Source organism: Tauraco erythrolophus, chromosome 16 (assembly GCF_009769465.1).
Source record: "Tauraco erythrolophus isolate bTauEry1 chromosome 16, bTauEry1.pri, whole genome shotgun sequence".
In the NCBI taxonomy this organism is placed as follows: domain Eukaryota; kingdom Metazoa; phylum Chordata; class Aves; order Musophagiformes; family Musophagidae; genus Tauraco; species Tauraco erythrolophus.
Window position 1 is genome coordinate 9,383,816 of NC_141480.1, and position 18,017 is coordinate 9,401,832.

Sequence of the window (18,017 nt, forward strand, 5' to 3'; positions counted from 1 at the left end):
AAGTAAAGAAAATTATTTCCAGCTTGAAATTTTGCAATCTTTCAGTATATCAAGGCTCACTTACTGTTATTACTATCCGTGTTGTGCAATGTTCTGAAAGTCACATTTTTTCCCTTGTGTATGCATAGAGATGTCCAACAACTCTAGATATTCTTCCCTCATAGAAAATAAATTAGAAAGCAGACGTAACTCAGAATAACATACAAGATCCCCTCAAGTAGAGTGGTAGAATCCTAATATTTTTTTTTCAATATTTCCCTTCTAAATAATAAATCAAGCCCACTGCATTTCTCTATATGGAATGATATGGTGCAGAAAAAGCTTGTGTGTTTATATTTTTCACATAATCATGAAAACATTCTTAAGTGAAGCACTAAGACATAACAGGTGCATCCACCCACAGATGAAACAAGTCAAACATTAAAGTTTCTTTGTTTAAACCTGGCCAGTTTGTGAATGCAGTAGTCCTTAACTTAGATTAACAACCTGAACCTATATTATCTAAGGGTAAAATGTTTTGAAGATTAACCATTTTCAACTCACTAATATTTTTCACTTCAGTCAGTATTCTGTCTTGTATTAATAATTTCAATAACTAGCAGGGACACATGCAACACCAAGGGATTCAGAGTTGAAACAGTTAAAATGGAGCTGATAGGGGCATCCTTTTCATGACTTGCCAAACGGCCAAAAATGTAGTGGTTCATGTTGTGGCAAAGCCACTTACAGCACAAGAACCAGGTTACTAAGTCAGATTCCTGAGCACCTTTCAGGAGTCACCAACTGGTGTGCTGAGACACACAGCTAAATTCAAGGTATACAACCGTTCCCAACAATTCTGTTATGGCCAGACTAGATACAATGACACTAAAAGGCACTCAGTCTCAAAGCTTTATTTTATAAGGTGGGGAAAAGCTTTCCTTTTTATTAACCTAAATAGCAAATATCTAGTCAACTAAGACACAGCCTAGCAATCATTTTCACTTTCAAATCTGAAGATCTAGTAGGAAATCTGTGCATGTGCTTTCTGTGGTGGCTATGGACCCTTAGAATGCCCAAGATGGGCAGGATTGGCAAGAAAAGCTCTTTAAGTGCCCCACTGCTGACAGGAGGATTTACCTGACGTACCCAGCTGAGGCCCAGCAACCACTGCTCTTCACTTACTGTAGGAGGTTTTGCCCCTGCAGACAGCAAATGCTCTGAATCGCTCATTACTATTACGAACTGAAACAACACAGTAAAAGCTTGACTGCCCCTGGTACCATAATAGGGGACTGAATAATCCAGCCATGCACTACCATTTCCAGTATGAGACAGACACTAATCATGGCTTTGATATACAATGACCTATTTTAAATACATATACACACACATAGATTTATATCTATTTCATAGTAAAATAATGGCAGCACATTGCTTTAGAAATCATGGTTGTCTCTGCTTCCATCTGCAAATTCTGACATCTTATCTTATAATTTGCCCCTATTTCTACCCTGCATCTTTCCTCTTTTGCTGCTGTTGAGCTAACTCAGAACAAAATCGCCAGCAAACCTCATCATCACCTAATTCTTCAGTGTTCTCCTGTGGAGGCAGAGGAGGAGGAAGGAAAAGAAAAAGAAATAAAACTGTCCCTTTAAAAACCCAAGCATTTAAGATGCTTGTCAGTCGTCTTCCTGACAAGGCCACTTGAATGTATTCAGGAATATTTGCATAAATGCTCACAGTGAGTTCACCCTGGCAGCTAGGCTAATGGTACATAAAGTAATTTAGTCACTTCTCTTAGGCATCCTGTCAGGGTGATAAGCACCCCCTCTTTGCCTTGTTGCATATTAGATCATTAGATAATAAAGTGTTAGAGCATGCAAACTGACAGGGTCTCAGGGACTATCATTTTTCGAGGGCATTGCATCCTGCCAGTGAGGAAAAATAATAGAGAAACCGATGCTGCAATTGGCTTTACATCCTTGTAAAGCCATTCAAAGATCTGGGGGAAAAAAGGACTTTTTACTTTGCAGTGATATGAGAGTTTTAACTGGAAACTTTGCAGACATCTGCAGTGGTGGACTTCATGCTGGTAAACTTGAAAAGAGTTGTTGCAAACCCTGTCAGAATTCCCCCCTTCCATAAGCTAGTCACTTAAATTGCACTGGAAAGATTTTGCTTTCAAAATTGACGCACTGGGATGAACTAGAAGCTGAAATACATTCTACTGGTTGGGGTCTATTGGCTCTTCACTATACATCTTACTATATACGTATAATTTAGAAAGGTCAACCACACCGGCTTTCTGGTTTACCATAAATATCAAACAAGTGAGGATCCAACTATTTGTGAATGAAAAAGTGATAATTATTGAAAACCACAGATTACTGTGGCTTACCCTATTTATACCACACAGAGATGTATGAAATAATTGGCCTCTGCCAGCTATTACTTTTGAAAGACAGATATATTTATTTGAAATATGAAATTCTTAACCCGCTCATTTTAAGGAGGACAGTGTGTGGATGTGAAACCGTGATTTAGGTTCCTGGCTATATGCAGAGAGACGAGCTACGAGAAAGAACTTTCATTTTACTGTCTGACAAGCAACATATAAATAGAGATGTGTTGGAAGAACCAAAAATAATCCAGGCAACCTGCTAATGAGATGGTAAAACCCGAAGCGGAGACACAGGCTCCTGAGTGGCTTGGGAGGTAAAGCTTTCTTTCCAGCTTTTTGGCACTCAAGGACTCTTTGAGGCGTCACATAAACTGCAACTCCATGTTTAAGAGCAGCATGTCCCAACACAACTTTGCAAGGAAAAATAAGCTGCATATTGACTAACTAAACTACGCAACCCGCACACCTTCTTGCTACAACCCCTCTCCCCTTTCCCCAGTCCTCACACAGTCAGGCATTCATCTCTATTGCAATCGGATATTTGTGTTAGAGAGTTGAACATCTAGAAAAGTAAATGGGAATACATTTGGTCAAGAGCATATTATCATTAGCATTCAAAAACCTATGATCAGAAGTTGCTCACCAGAGCACTAAACCAGAGACAAACTAGCCATGACTACGTTAGCTTCCTATTTCTCCATTCACAGTGTTTAGGTCAATCTGTCCTCCCTCTGAGGGAGGCAGAAAAGCTGGAAAGAGGAAAGGCAAGCAAACTGTCCCTGCTGCTAACACCTGAAGATATTATCCAAGACAAAAGATTCAAAAACTGAAGAAAAATCATATACTTCAGGACTCAAACTAAAAGTAAAAATTATTTTCTGTGGAGGAAACTGTCATCTGTTCCAATGAGTCTAAGGTTCACGGTGGTTGCTCAAAATTCAATAGTATTAAACCCAGTCCAGACTTAGTTCCTATTTTTCTTTTTATTCAGTTAAGTGTTTTAGACATTTAATAACAACATTTAAAACAATTACTGGATTTTTTTATCATATTCTTTTCCCCCTGTCTCTTGTACTCAAATGTGCATAGAACTCCTGGAGAGCTCGACTGAAGGATTTAGGTTAAAAAAAAAAGGCTCCACTCAGCCTTTGCGAAGAGCACAATTTCGTAGTGTGGAGGTTGCTATTCAAAAGTAAGAATTTACTAGAGGTTGCTTTATGGGGTTGCCTGAGAGGTGCCTGAGAAAATAGATTAGAAAAATCACCTTTCCCACAAAATGTGCACATGGAGGTATTTTGCAGATGTTGATGTTTAATGTTAGCACAGTAACTAGGGTTTGTGTAGATATGTAAGCATAGCATTATCTTTTTCTGTTTCTTTCTGCTAACAGAATCCCTCAGATAGTAGGAGTGGGAACGATGGCTGTAAAAGGAGATGCTATTACAATGTGCATGGGAATAAGAACATTTAAGTATGAGAAAGTAAGTATTGCCTTGACCAAAAGCATGTACTGAGAATACTGCAATGGGGGAAAAAAAAAAAAAAAAAAAAGAAAGAAAGTTGGCATCTACTTTAGTAGGCATATGAATAAAGAATAAGAGTGTGTTTTTGAAAGACTAGACTTAATGGAAAGATTACAAAGTTGAACAGAAGAGAGAAGTTTCCTTTTTGTAATGTTCTGCCTTCTGCTAATTAATAAAGACAGAGTTCACACATTCCTTACAAAAATTCAGCAAAAATTATGACAGTGGTTTGTTTATTAAATTAGGTTGTTGGCAGGACGAAAAAAAATTCTATAGCATGAATTATGGCTCAAAATGGCTCATAGCCTACATAAAAAGTTAGAGCTAAATAAATACAGATGTAAGTTATGTTTATATAATGAGAAACGCTGCTGAGCTAAGAATTTTAGGTTAGTAAGTGTGAACTACAGACCCGATTCTGCAAACACTTATCAATACCCTCGACTTTACTGACACAAGAAGCCTCATTGATCCCAACAGGACCATATGTGCACACAATCTTAAATATATGCATAAGTGCTTGCAGGATTGATGCCTGAAAGCATACACAGAATAGAAAGCTATTTCCACAGGAGTCCACTGAGTAGTAGAAACCCACACATTTGCCCATTTCTCAGTATTAATAATTTCTTTTAACATATCTAGTTAACATTTTTCTGAGTGGCATTCGCTTTCCCAGAGAAAATTTTATCTGGTTTCTTCAAACTCTTTGGAAAAATCTATTTAATTATTCATCAGCTCCTAGGCAAATATTTGTGAAACAAACCAGAGTAGAGGACTGGTGCCTTCTACACTCAACTAGTTCAATGGAAGCTGAGGGTACACATCTCTTAGAGGGAGCAAGCACCTATTGAATTCAGGATTACAAACAGCTTTGAAGACAAAGAGCTATTCTACCAAGTTGGAACAGAGAGAGGGAAGTGAAATGCCCTCTGTTTTTGTTTTGTTTTTCAGTAGTAGTCATCAGCTTTGAGGACAAAAAGCAAAACAAAACATTAATCAAATCCAGATTTTTCAAAGTACATTTGCACTCAACAACTCCCATTTTAAGCACCTACAGTCACCAGCAGATGTTCTCTTCCAGGACCTGATCTTACGGAAAAGATTACTGTTCCCTAGGCTACTTGCAGCCATGAGCCCCCATCCCACCTTTGCTGGGGTTCACTGTCTTTTCAGAAAAGCCAGACAAATTGCCTTGCACTAATTCTCCTTCTATCATTTCAGCAAAATAAGCTAGATTGACAAAGACTTATTATTTAAACAGTTTAACTCAAATTAACTTCTTTGGACTGAAGGAGTCTAGGGAACAATCAGACAACCATCTTAGCTGGCTTGTCCGCGGTGGACAATAGCCTGTAGCAGGAGGAGAGACAGGCAGCTGTTGCATGCAGAAAAGAGCAACTTCCTCAGCTGGCACAGCTCGAGTCAGAAGAGAACATTCGTCCATGGCTTGAGTAAGCAGATGGATTTCCAAAAGGGCTCTGCTTTCATTTAGGGTAATTCAAAAGAACAGCTGGATCTCCTAGAGAGCTCAGCACTCCATAGATAGAAGAAATCCAATCTGAAATTTGGGTGCTGAGCACTTTGGAAAATATGCAACATCCTTTAAACGCACCATCAAAAATCAAGGCAATTTGGAAAAGATCAGACTGCAATTTTTGGTGCCGAATAGATGCAATCAAGAAAAAAAAAAGAAATCACCACACTTCACTGACACATGGGACAGACTCTGCACCCATATTTGTTTACTGGTTTGTCATTTCACTACATTTAGGGTCGACCTACTTGAAAACCCCCCTCTTTGGTCTGGAGGACAGTGTCTTTAAAATATCCAGTCCCAAAGGTACCATAGAATCATAGAATGGCATATAAACTGTTACAGGACAATTTGAAATCAGTAGTCAGAGACACAAACCAAATAAATCCACATTTAAAGTAGCAATGCCAACCAATGAAAATGATATGCCTACCATGTTCCAGATAAGAAGGCGTACCTTCCGAGGGATCAAGTCTTCGAGCTCTCCGCCCATGCTTGGAATTGTTGTGTACAAACATATTGTCCGACACTGCCAACACATGGCCATCAACATTGACTGTTGTAGACACCACAACCTGCACGCACAAGAGCAAAAAGGAGGAGAATTTGGATATATGTGTATGTTTTTTAAGAAGCACAGAGCGTAATAAACTCAGTTAAATAAATAACAGCTGGGAGCTGCAGAAAATTGCATAGCTATTTCACATAATAACTGGTGCTTATGCTGTACAAATCTAACAAGAGACGCTATTGATGAGTGGGTCTTTGGCATTGAAAGCTTTTGATGCAGTTTTAAGTCAAATTGCAGAGTTTGTAGCTGCATGGCAGACACCACACTGTTAACCATCGTTTTAACAAGAGGATCTTTATTAAGTATTTTTTCCCCTATATACAAGGGCAGCTGTGTTTCACCCTAAATTATCCTTCAGTTTCCATGCTCAAGTAGATAGAGCTGTTGACACTGCAAATGAGAATCGATTCAGAATAAAAGAAAACAAAAGTGTATTTTGTGAAGTTGTACTGAGAGCTGTTGCATGCCTTCCCCCCACCCTTCTCTACCACTCTCCCCTTGGTACAGTCAACTACAGGTTGTTGGACTTGCTCAAATTTCTCATGAGTTCTATCTTAGGGAGTAGGTATAGGTATGTTTGTGTACACATGCATGCTTGACAGTGGGGTCTTGATCTGGAGAACACAACCCTATTCATCCAGCCTTAGAATTATTTGTATTTCTCAACTTATCTCAGTGTCAACACCTGGGATTTGGTGAGAAGCACTGCCCTGGAGGCAGGATCCGACACTTCTGCTCCCCAGAGCAGCCCAGAGCAGGAGAGGAGCCAACCCAGAGGGGACAAACAGGTAAGTGTTGGGTCCAGAGTAGAAGACCCAACTGCTCAGAGGTGTCCAGAGGGACCTCTCAACCTTGAGGCTCAGCAGGCACCACACTATAGGAAATCCCTGTTCAAGCTGAAGTTACCTGAGCCACAAACCATCACAGAGGAAATGGGAGGATGCATGGGGCAAGTCCCCAGCAGAGCTGCGAGCTCGTCACACCAGGTTTCCTCCCACCCCACTCAGAGCAAGTGACCTCATAGCCTCCCTGGCTTTCATTTAGCTGCCCCCACCCACAGCCTTTTCACAACAAAGTACGGCATTCCCAGGATTTTACTCCAGTCAAAAGCCGGCGCTGGTTTGCAAGGAGCACACGTCGCCTTCGAGAACTTCAACTAAAACAATAAGAAGAAATGACCTACACTTCTCCTTACATTAAACAGGGAAAGGGATTAAAAATTGAAACCCACAGAGATATGTTTATTCATGCGACCTCTTACAACCAAATATAATAATTGTCTGTTAATTGCAGTTTCAGCTCCCACCTCATGCTTCGACATGTGAAACAGCAATCAGCAGCTCCTGTTTAATCCACCTATTATGTTGACTAATTAACTTTGCTCGACAGTTTATTTCTTCCTCCATTATCAGCCCCTGTCAGCCGCAAGCACACTGCCGCAAAGGGGGACCTCAGCCCTTTTGATTGATCACCGATAGATTGACATGCAGATTAATTTAATTAGAATCACCTCACTTGAGAAATGAAAGACAATGGCAAGGGGGCTAATAGATCTGCTCTTATAATGAGGCAAGCCTCCAGAGCCAAGGCAGAGGATTTCTGATTTATTTTGCTGAATTCCCCAGTCGCTCTGAAAGGCTCTCGCTTTAATTGTTCTTGGTTTTGAGAGGCTTTAGCCTCTGAAGAGGTGAAATGCTTTACAAGGATTGGCAAACATTGCTTCAACTCTCTCAGGAAGCTGCTGCCTCTCAAAGTTGGTCAAATGGGGACACTTAAAGGATCGCTTACTACAATTCAATTTCATCACTTGAATTGGATTTGAGAAAAAAAAAAGTTAAAGAAAAAATTTTCCACCTATTTCTGGTCATCGATTAAAATGCTCAAAAATATAAAGTAAACAAAGCTGCTAAACGACTCATAGCTGATCATGAAGTCTTTGTCTTTAAAAAGAGGAATACAAAAGAGAATAGTTTACATCTAAAGGATCCTAAAACCATCCCTCAGAGTGGCATTCCAGGCAATAGATTTTTGTGTGTGTTTTAAGTGAAAGATATTAAAATACAGAATAAATGATTCAAGAGCTCTTACAGATGGAAATTTGGGAAAAAGAAAGCACCAAACTCTATAGGTAAGTTTTTCTGAAATCAAACTAAGGGGAAAAAAAAAACCAACCAAGCCCTATATATAAAATTCCAAAAGGGATTTCAAAAGTAATTTATCCACTGCATTCCTGAGGGATAGAATAAAGTTTATGATATTTTCAATAAAATATGATCTTAGAGTAAGTGGCTCAGGGTTTGCAATCTTATTTGTGCACTTGCAACCACTGTAAATTCTTTGCAACTGGGATTTTGAGCCAAATCCTTAGCTGGCATTGCCTGTCACAGCTCCATGATTTATGCCAGCTCTTCATCTTCTTTTATGAGTCTGCTCCGATGCATACGAAAATTAACACTATTACAATTAAGAACAATGGCTACAACATAAAATATTTTCCCCAATCCTAAAACCGTATAGGTACACACAGGTTTCACACTGAAGCTGATCAATTCTGTGCTGAAACCCAAACTTTTGAATGTTTCTAGAAATAGGATTCCAAAAAAATAATGGGTCAAGAGCGGTAACAGCAAGGTAGATCTCAAACCTGTGAAAATCATGTATGTAAGTAGCTGTCAATATATGCGCACCTTTCTAGGGAAGAACTCAAGGAAACAATTCTAGTGAGATCAGTTTTATGTCAGTAAATCCACATTTAATTTTTCCCCCCTCAGGTTTCCGAAACTGTTGATGCAACATATTTTGAATTACTTAACAGTGTCTTCCTACCTACCTCCTGAACAGAGGGTTTGATTTACTACAAAGAGACCACATTGGTGTGGTTCTTCAGTGTCGTTAGCAGAAGCAACTATAAAAGGAATCCCCAAGAGAAACTGTTTCCAGTCTCAGGAAACGTAGAAAAAAAACAGTGGTTACTCTTATGTATCTGTCTGAAAAAAAAAAAATCATTATTCATAGTGCACCTGTAAGAAGCAGCACACGCTTACTGCTCAATTCTCTAAATGTAAAATCTCGTTACTACAGGAATACTGAACATACACTGCACTAACAAAATATTAATGTCCCTAATCACTAACAGAGAAAAAATACACCTTGAATATTGTGTGCCACAGTTACATACTTGGATCGCTATGAAGCACTTACATACTTACAAGTTCTACTCATATTTTTTAATCTAAAAAAATACTACACTCTCCTCATTTTGATTTTGAAATGACTGGGATATGTTCAAGTTAAAGCACATGCTAAAACTAATTTGTGGAGAAATCATAAAATTAGGGGGAGGGGAGAGCCAAAGTATATGTGGAATGGGCACTGAGGCATCCTAAAACACAGGCCATAGCAAGAGGGAAAGGCACACTACAGTTTAATAAATGATTAATGAGGTGCTGACACATTAATGTAAGCACAGGGACAACCAGGCCTGCCAAATCTCAAACCTTTCCAAATTTTGTCAACAAAACACAGTTTTAATTTGGGACAGGCAAACACGGAAAATGATTTTGAGCTTTAGCTTTAGCCCTTCATAGATTTTGAATTTAAATCCTGTATCAACACCAGGGGAGACAGAGGTATGAAAGAAACACACGGGTTTACAACTTTCTTCAATGAAGTTGGCACTATCAACTGCATTAACGTATCATGTCTCTGTCAATTATTCTGCCTGCCATTAAATAGTTCAGTTTGTGAATACTTGGGAGCTTAGTTAGAAAAAAAAAAAAGTATTCAGAGACCAGGAGCCTGGAGATCAAGCTATTTATCCACGTTTAGCACTCAGCCTGTTTATTTGTTATAGTACCTCACCTAATATGTCAAAATTAAGCATTGCATGACTCCTCATTTTTAACCACAGCCCATTAAGCTTTGCTAACTGATTAAGACATAGCATGTTCCTTGTGCTTTCAATTTTCTCCGATGTATGGTGGAGGATCTGATATTTTTGTGACGTCCCCAACATCCAGTGGCAAAGGCAGAGAAAACCTGATTAAGATGATCTCCAGGTTTGAAGTGTTAAACCTGTAATCCAGTGTTTGCTGTTCTTCTGAAAGCTACGCAGAAATGGCTTGAGCAGAATCTTTATTTTCATCACCACTCGGTGACCTCTTCCTCCAATGTGTTGACTTCTTTATTCTAGTAACTAAAAACCACTCTCGATTTAACAAGACACTTAAAAAGGTGCCTAACTTAAAGCACGTAAGTACAATACATTCAGTAATTTTGCTCACGTGCTCAAGGACAGGCCGGGTGCTTAATTACCTTGTTGAACTGGGCCACAGCTCTCACTGCTATTTTTCAGCCTTTTTTTTCTTTTTCTCCTTTCCCTTCTCTGGGGATGGAGCCTTGCATGTCCAAATTCCATTATCTGGGATTCATGAAGCATCATCTCTGTCTCTTATGCAAATTTGCAATAAGACACAAGTGGCTTCAATTCAAACATGAGTGGCAGCATCCCATGGAGGCGAACTAGCAGCCTAAGCTGAGGAAGAGGTTGTGGTAACAGAATCAAACAACACGGCAATTTCTAAGTGACTTTCAAGGTTTTCATAATAAATGAATGTTTGGGGCTTTATGCAGTGACTCAGTCTGAAAAGTTTCCCCTAAATTAAAACTTGACAAGTGTCAGTTTGCAAGCAAAAAAACTTGTGCTAAAACAAGAACAAGATAACTAGGGCACCTGGATTTCATTAATTACAATAACATCCAAAACTGTTTAGGTTGTATGAATGAGTTTTTAGTGCTGAAAAATAAAATCTGGGCAGAGTTCACCCATGACACCATCTACTTAGCATTATTATTATTACCACTAATTGGGGCACTACAGTCCTTCCCACCAAGGCTGGTGACTTATTGTGATGAAGAGTGTAAAACCAGACTGAGCACCTGCTCCATGGGGTTTCTGGAATAAAAAGGCAAGGTTGGACAAAGGTGACAATATATGATATCACCAAATGCTTTGTGCAATTGGGCTGATGAAATACAGAGATTAAATTATTTTCTCAAGGACAAGCAGGGAGTCTGTAGCACAGTTAAAAACTCAACTCAACTGTCGTGAGTCTCTGCATAGTACTTGACTTCTCCTTTCTGCCTTCCTCCTGCTAACAGAGACAACTAACACAGCCAGGGCCAGCACTGCTCCAGCATACACTTTTGCTGGCACTCGACACCACTCCAGTTGTCACATGCCTGGACATCTCAGACATGCAGAGAAATGTATTTCCTTCCAGGCCCACAAATGCTTTTATGTCAGGCTTATCACTCTACTACATTTCCACGCAGAGTTCAGGATTGAACTTCCTAATTAGTTTTCATATGTGAGTCTGAATGAAGTTTCACACTCAGGTCACCTGAATCAACACTCACCCTGCCTCTTCCCCATACTTTCTTAATCTCTCTTATACTATAATCAGATAATTCCCTGCTGCAAGAAAAAACAAAATAAACCAAAACAAACCAAAACAAACCGAAAACTACTAAGAAAGGAAATTTTCTGCAGGGCCAGTCCTTAGATAGTGCAAGGTTTGTGTCCTTGGCCCTTTGCTGTTTCTCCCACCAAAACCATAATCTGTGTTCTAACAACTCTTAGCAACTTTTGGGGACTGATGAATGAGAGAGCATGGTCAAAAGATGGACAAATCTCTGGGCAGCTTAACAGTCCAGCACAGATAGGGGAATGAAGTAAAGGATGGGAAAATCTCTTTTTGTGTGTGTGTGTGTGTAAAAAGAGTATGCTACTGTTGAAAAAGTATCTGAAAATACCTTACTCTCATGGTTTTTAATCAGAACTTTGACATAACTATTAGAGACCTTGTAAGTCACTGGCAATATTTCAAAGGCAGCTGATAGCACTGACTTCACAGGGGCCCAGATTTCACTTGGTTCCTATACAGTGTTGTCTCAAACATCTAAGTGCATCATATCATTGAGATATGTATGCTTGGTCCTTTTCATCCTAAGAAATGATAAATGAAGCCTAGACTAAGTAGACTCCGGCAGTTTTATTTTAAGAAGTCTATTGCTAAAAGAGCAACAAGTTCAAAATTAAAAAAAAAAAGAAAATAACTGAAACAAAAGCAGCTATTGTAAAACAATAAGCCTGGGCACTTAGCAGAATGCTGCAAGCTTCAATACCACCCTGTATTATACTATGAGTGGTTCGCTCCGCTGAAAGTGATTAATTTCTTGAAAATGCTAAGGTCACACTAATTGACATGACCTGTGTAATTAAGCAGTCTCTGTTTACACACGGAAAGCTCAACTGCTGTGAAGCTGGGTTTGTATGACAGAATGTCTTTACGAGTCAAGAGATCAACAACCTTTCCTATGTCCTACCTACTCGCCGACAGAGGCTCCTGATTGCTGTTCTGAGAGAACACGCACAGGCATTACCATATGAAAATCAGCCTCGAGCCCGGCCGAGCACAAACCAGCAGAGTGTACATGTTGTGAGGCAAGCTCTGACAGGCCCCAGGGGTGACTGCTTGGCCTAAATCCCTGTGCTGGTGAGAGTCCTTTCTCCGCTTTCTCCTCCAGTGATAACGCCCTCTCGAATCACAGGAGAAATGTGACGGAGGGTGGAGTGTGAGGTGAGAAGCCGAGGGCTCTGCCATGCTAATGCTAGCTCTTATACTGATTAATTTAATCCCTGTGGCCACAGCTCCTCACTTCTGCACTTCTATGCTCAGAGGGGTAAATAACACCCTCTTGCCTTCCAGCGTTGTTGCAATTAAGCAGTTCAACAAAAGACATATGTTCTACATATAAATAATATTGCCATTTACATAGCATTTAGCACTTTTCTTTAAGTGTGACAATGCTGGAAAAGAAGCAAATAAGGTCTTCAGCTAGTGCAGAAAGCAGCCATCTTCTGGAGTTGTCTTCCTCCAGAGACCCATGTAGTCTATAGGACAAATCTCCTATTTCTTCCTCAGAACCCTGAGGCAAACCCCCACTGACAGACTCTATCATTTTTCTCCCTGAGCCATACACACTCCTCTCATCAAAAGAGAAGGTCCTTTGGATCTCTACCCCGTGTTTTTAGTCAGCATAGACTCAGGTAAAGCATTATTGGCATTGTCAAAGGACCACATCTTCAATAGAGGTGTTGAAGCAACTATTTCTCAGCATTGCCACCACACCACCCCGCTGCCAGCACTGAGGAAAGCAAGTGCAGACCATCTTCCCAAGAGACAGTGCTGTACTTGATCCCAAAAGTAGGCATGGACATAGGTGTAGCATAGAAAAATGTGCCTGGCCATCTGAAGCTGTGTTGATACTACAGTTCCCAAGCCCCACTGCTACGCGCTGCAACAGTGGGGAAATACCAGCCAAAAATATCTCAATAAAAATACACTTAATGGTAGTTTTTTCCAAGTGCAGACTACACGGACAGACTTTCATCCCATTGATGCACGTTTATGAGTCTTTAAGGCTGCTGAAGAATAACTGCTTAAGTGTAGTCATGAGCATAATTTTTTTAATCACTCTTATATCCTCTTCTGCCCCTTTCAATAAACACGGTGTTCACTTAGTGTTTACATGAAGGCGAATAGTTCCCCAAGCAGAAGAGAATATCTTAGAGCAGAGTAGCCCCATAACCTAAAATAACAGTAGGTCATTTTGATTTTTCCTTTTCATGCTTCCACTTCCCTTGGAGATGACATTACCTTCAAGAGTTCTCTTGTCCAGAGCAAGAAAACCCAACTACTTCCTGCCAATTCTGTTGTGGCAAAAATTCCTCAGGCAATATTCTGTGACCTTACGTTTTTAGCATCTTCCAGTGAATTACTAGGTTAGTTCGGGTCAAAGTACTTCTATCCCTAACAGCTGCTGATTTTTAAAGGAGGAAGCGTGTCCAACTGACCTGGAATCGACGCATGTCTCGAGGGTTTCCTGCATTTTTTAGGCAATTTTGGTTACATTTGAGGAAAAATTTCAAGAAGAACCTGTGGAGAAAGACAAATGGACATTAACATCTTATAAACAGTGCGTAGTAGCACTATGTAACATCTGCACATTTGGTCCAACAAGGCCTTATTTACATTAGTATTCCCAATTCAGACAAATCATCCCACTGACCATTCAAAGAAGAAGAGCTTGAATAGGCTCCAATCCTGCAAAACGTGTAAGTACATCCTAAACATTTAAGCATGACAGCTTCGCTGTGCCATCCATAGCAGCAAGGAAGTAAGAGGCAAATATTTAAGCACAGAAAAAGGGGACAGAAAAACGCCAGCCAAGAAAATTCCCTTATGTATAAACGGGGTTTTGTTTTACAAGTTCGCTGTCGTGTGCAAATTTTGATTTAATACAAAAATACTGAAAATGTTCCAAACAGCTGAAATCTCCCTTCCACAATTAAACCCAGTTTGTGCATAAAATTAATGTTCAAATAGTGGTTAGTGGGAGACCAAAACCCTGAGAAAAGGGGGGAGTCTTGGTTAAAAGACTGACTTCATGGAGAAACGAAATATTTTCAATGCAGTCTATTTCCTGTTCACTGGAAGTGAACTGAAGTAGCTATATGACCCTGACATATATCTCTAAGAAAAGACATTGCATTTTACAAAGCCAAAGAAAAAAGCAAACATTTCACTGAAAATATTTCCTTCAGTGTTATGCATCAGTGGACTGTAAACTCATAAAGACAAGTCAATGAATAATAGTTGGTCTCAGATTCCAGGCTTCCGCCCTGAGAGCCAAAGTTTATCAACCTTTTGTCCAAAATAAACTACAGACTAAGGTCTACTAAAGCTCAGCCACGCAAAATTTAATCCTACAGCAAGTTTAAAACCTAGTGCAACCAGACGGAGTAGCATTACACTTGCAATAACCATCAGTTGACTAAGCAGAGCTAATCTGACCTGTTTCCTTACACAAAAGCGAAGTAGGGAATTGTTTGATCTGGTTTTACTTTAGCTCAGAAAGTTAACTTTTGCAAGCATCCATGTTTTAGCACCCAAACTGAATGCTAAGTCAGCAGAATTTGCACACACTGCCACCAAAAAAGGCAAAAGTGCAGGGTAAACAGCTTCAGAAAATCCCTTTTTGATGAGCAGAATTTTTTGCCCAGCTCCAGTTGTGATGCCGCCCTCTCAACAAGGCATGTTTTGGTGCTTGTTCCTCCATGCCAAAAGAATCATACTAGGCAAATGGCTGCAAGGACAAATTGAAACGACAAGGGACTGTTTTCATTAAAGAAAAATAAGGTAATGAGGACTATAAAATATGATGCTTGGGATTATCAAGGACTGGATCTCCTGACCCAGGAAGTCCCTTCTAGACCTGTTCTCCTAAATAAGAGCAAGCAATCAACATGAAATAAATGGCTGCCACACTTCAACAGGGGTTTGGAGACACTAAAATAAAGAGCAGCGTACACCATTGCGTTTTCTCATCAAGCAGGTTCCGATATTCCATAACGAAGAGTTGGTGCCATTTGCTGTACGTGTGTGTGTCTTTTTAAGCCTCTAATGGCCAGCTGTGACAGCCCGACTCAGATTGTGTAGAAGGAGCTGTCAGCACAAATCTTGGCATCTCGAATCCAGACAACTGCTTGCCACCAGGCGAGGGTTTGTACTCGTGCCAGAATGGATTTTGAGAGACAAGCAAATAGGGCATTAATTCCACCAAAGAAAAACGAAGAGCGGGGCGAGTTCAGGATCTTACACTTCAGATGATAGCTTTCCTGTCGACAGCTCGTCATTTAGCTCTCGAGCTATCAAGGGCACGGACACCAGATCCCTCTTGCCCTAAGCTGGCTCTGTCATGCGAAATGCTGGCAGGATCCAGAGACCACCCCTCTGCGTGAGATTGCTTGCTGAAATAAAAAGCCCGGCCATCTGTTGGGAGGCAAAGACACCCTGTCAGCTGGTGCCTACGGCCTCGAACAGGCCCTTATGTGGCGAAACCTCTGAGAGCCACTTGCTCTTTGGGGAGAAGTTGGCACTGTCCCAGGTTTGCCAGGGGATTTCTGGCAGCTTCTCCAAGCACCAAGCCCAGCAGCTGCCCGCCCAGTCTGCCACAGCCCTGGAGCAACACCTTGGCCCCAGGTGGAGGCGGGACATGGAATAGTTAAAAATATCTGCGCTGAAAGACAGCATCAGCCACACAAACATGGGAAGCACCTTCCTGGTCTGGCTTTGCACAGCATGCATGAGCACTGGGCAATGGGGGTTCTTGGGTTGACTCATTGGCCCCAAAAAAGATGGAAAGCTCTTCGTGAAACCCTCCAGAGAAACACTGGGCTTTCCCTTCCCTTACAAAGTCTGAGCTCGTGTCAGCTCAGAGGCTTGGAAAATCACTATGAAATACAAGAGTTGGCTTTTGAGGTCTGCAATCTCTAACCCAAAGTTTGTAACTCCATTCGCACTGTGCTATCTCCTCAAATTCTACAGAAGTTTCACCAAAATAAACTGCAGAAGAAATGAAGCTCATCTATTTAAACCTACCAAAAAAACCTCAGGCAAGCAAGCAAGCAAACAAAACTTCCTTTGAATTAAATCAACTCCAGAAAAAAATTAACTTGAAAAAATAACAGTATTTTCAGAGAAACTCTCAAGACCCCAAGCTTACACAGTCAAGTTCGCTCACTGCATTTTAAGTAAAGAGTCGCCAGTTTACAGAACACATTCTGCCAAGCACCATATTTTTATTCCACTGAAAGACAAAACAAACTATAGGCTGCACTCTGTCTTGGAACACACCAGAGCTGGAGTCACCCCGGCTACGCAAAAGCATCCCACACTCATCTAGGCAAGAGCCAAGCGGCTCCCGAGCTGGCACGGCACGCGCCGGCCAACGGCCTAGCCCTGCTTTGGCAGGAAGGCGGATGCGAACAGATTAAGACAAGGGGAGCACGGAGCAGTGTGATTCGCGGGGTTCAGCCCTGTTTCTTGGTTCCTGCTTTAAACTGCTTGTTCAGGTGCCTTCTTCACCTTGAGTCCAGTCCTGCCAGCCTTGCTCATTAGCAACACTTCACTCTGCAAATATTTCGGATTTGGATTGACAGGACTGGTCCAGGAGAAGTGCCAACAGAGCCGAGCTCTTTGTAAGCATAAACCTCCATCCTTGTTTGTTTGCATCTAACTTCTTCACAGTGGGTTATTTTTTTCAGTTCTAACTTTCTCCGCATTTGGTGGGGCTGTATAGCATTAATACCAACCACAGAGGATATATAACTTTAATACTAACCACTGGGGTCTAAAATTCATTCCTAAGATGAAAAAAATGTGCAAAACACAGGAGCGTCAATAAAATCTTCAACTTTAACTCTCTTTCCAAACTTATGTGATTGCTGAACACCAGCTCTTCTGCTACACAAGACTCAGTCATCAATTATACTTATTGCTACTGCTGAGGGTTTATTTTCTGACTCCTTTCCTGACTACTAACATCCCTGGTGTGAAGAGCATTCGCGCATATGGAGCACAGAAACACAAGCCAGCTCCATACAAGTCAGCTCAGGTCCAGAAACATGCAAACTTTTACAAAGGACTTGGATTGAGTGACTTACATTGCTATTAAATCAAAGGACTCCATGCTTCACCCCTTATCCCACAAAGACATGATTGGAGGGTATGGGAGTGCAGTTTTGGAGAAAATGAGTTAATTTTAGATTACATTTAGGTGTGCTAAGATGCAGCTCAGTGCAAGCTGCAAAAACTACTCAAGGAGTGAAGTTGCTGTGCAGTTTTTCCATGCCATGGCACCGCATTACTACAATCTCTAAGTAACTGCGAGGACTAATCCGGAAATACAACCTTCAGTTAAATACAAACCTCCAGCTTGAATCAGGCCCCAAATTAACATGAACTTCTGTCTGCCAGGCAGAAGCTCTAACAAATGCATTATTGACTCTTCTGGGAGTGTTCTTTCCTTTTCTCACAACTTGATTCCTTTTTGGAGATGAAGGTACTTTTCCTAACAAAACCGCTGCGTTCCCAAAAA

At 40.7% G+C, this 18,017-nt stretch overlaps 1 protein-coding gene across 17 annotated transcripts in view; it reads right to left on the bottom strand.

Annotated features, from left to right (window-relative positions):
• Positions 1-18,017, bottom strand: part of EBF1 (EBF transcription factor 1) — a 279,869-nt gene that overhangs the window by 88,488 nt on the left and 173,364 nt on the right. For 11 of the 17 annotated variants that reach the window (XM_086621793.1, XM_086621790.1, XM_086621782.1 and 8 more), the window contains exons 7-8: positions 13,933-14,014; positions 5,877-6,018 (exon numbers count right to left, since the gene is read on the bottom strand). In XM_086621793.1, coding sequence (XP_086477919.1) covers positions 5,877-6,018; positions 13,933-14,014 — 224 coding nt within the window. The remainder of the gene's footprint in view (positions 1-5,876; positions 6,019-13,932; positions 14,015-18,017) is intronic. The other 6 variants (XM_086621785.1, XM_086621791.1, XM_086621784.1 and 3 more) reach the window with 1 other exon arrangement.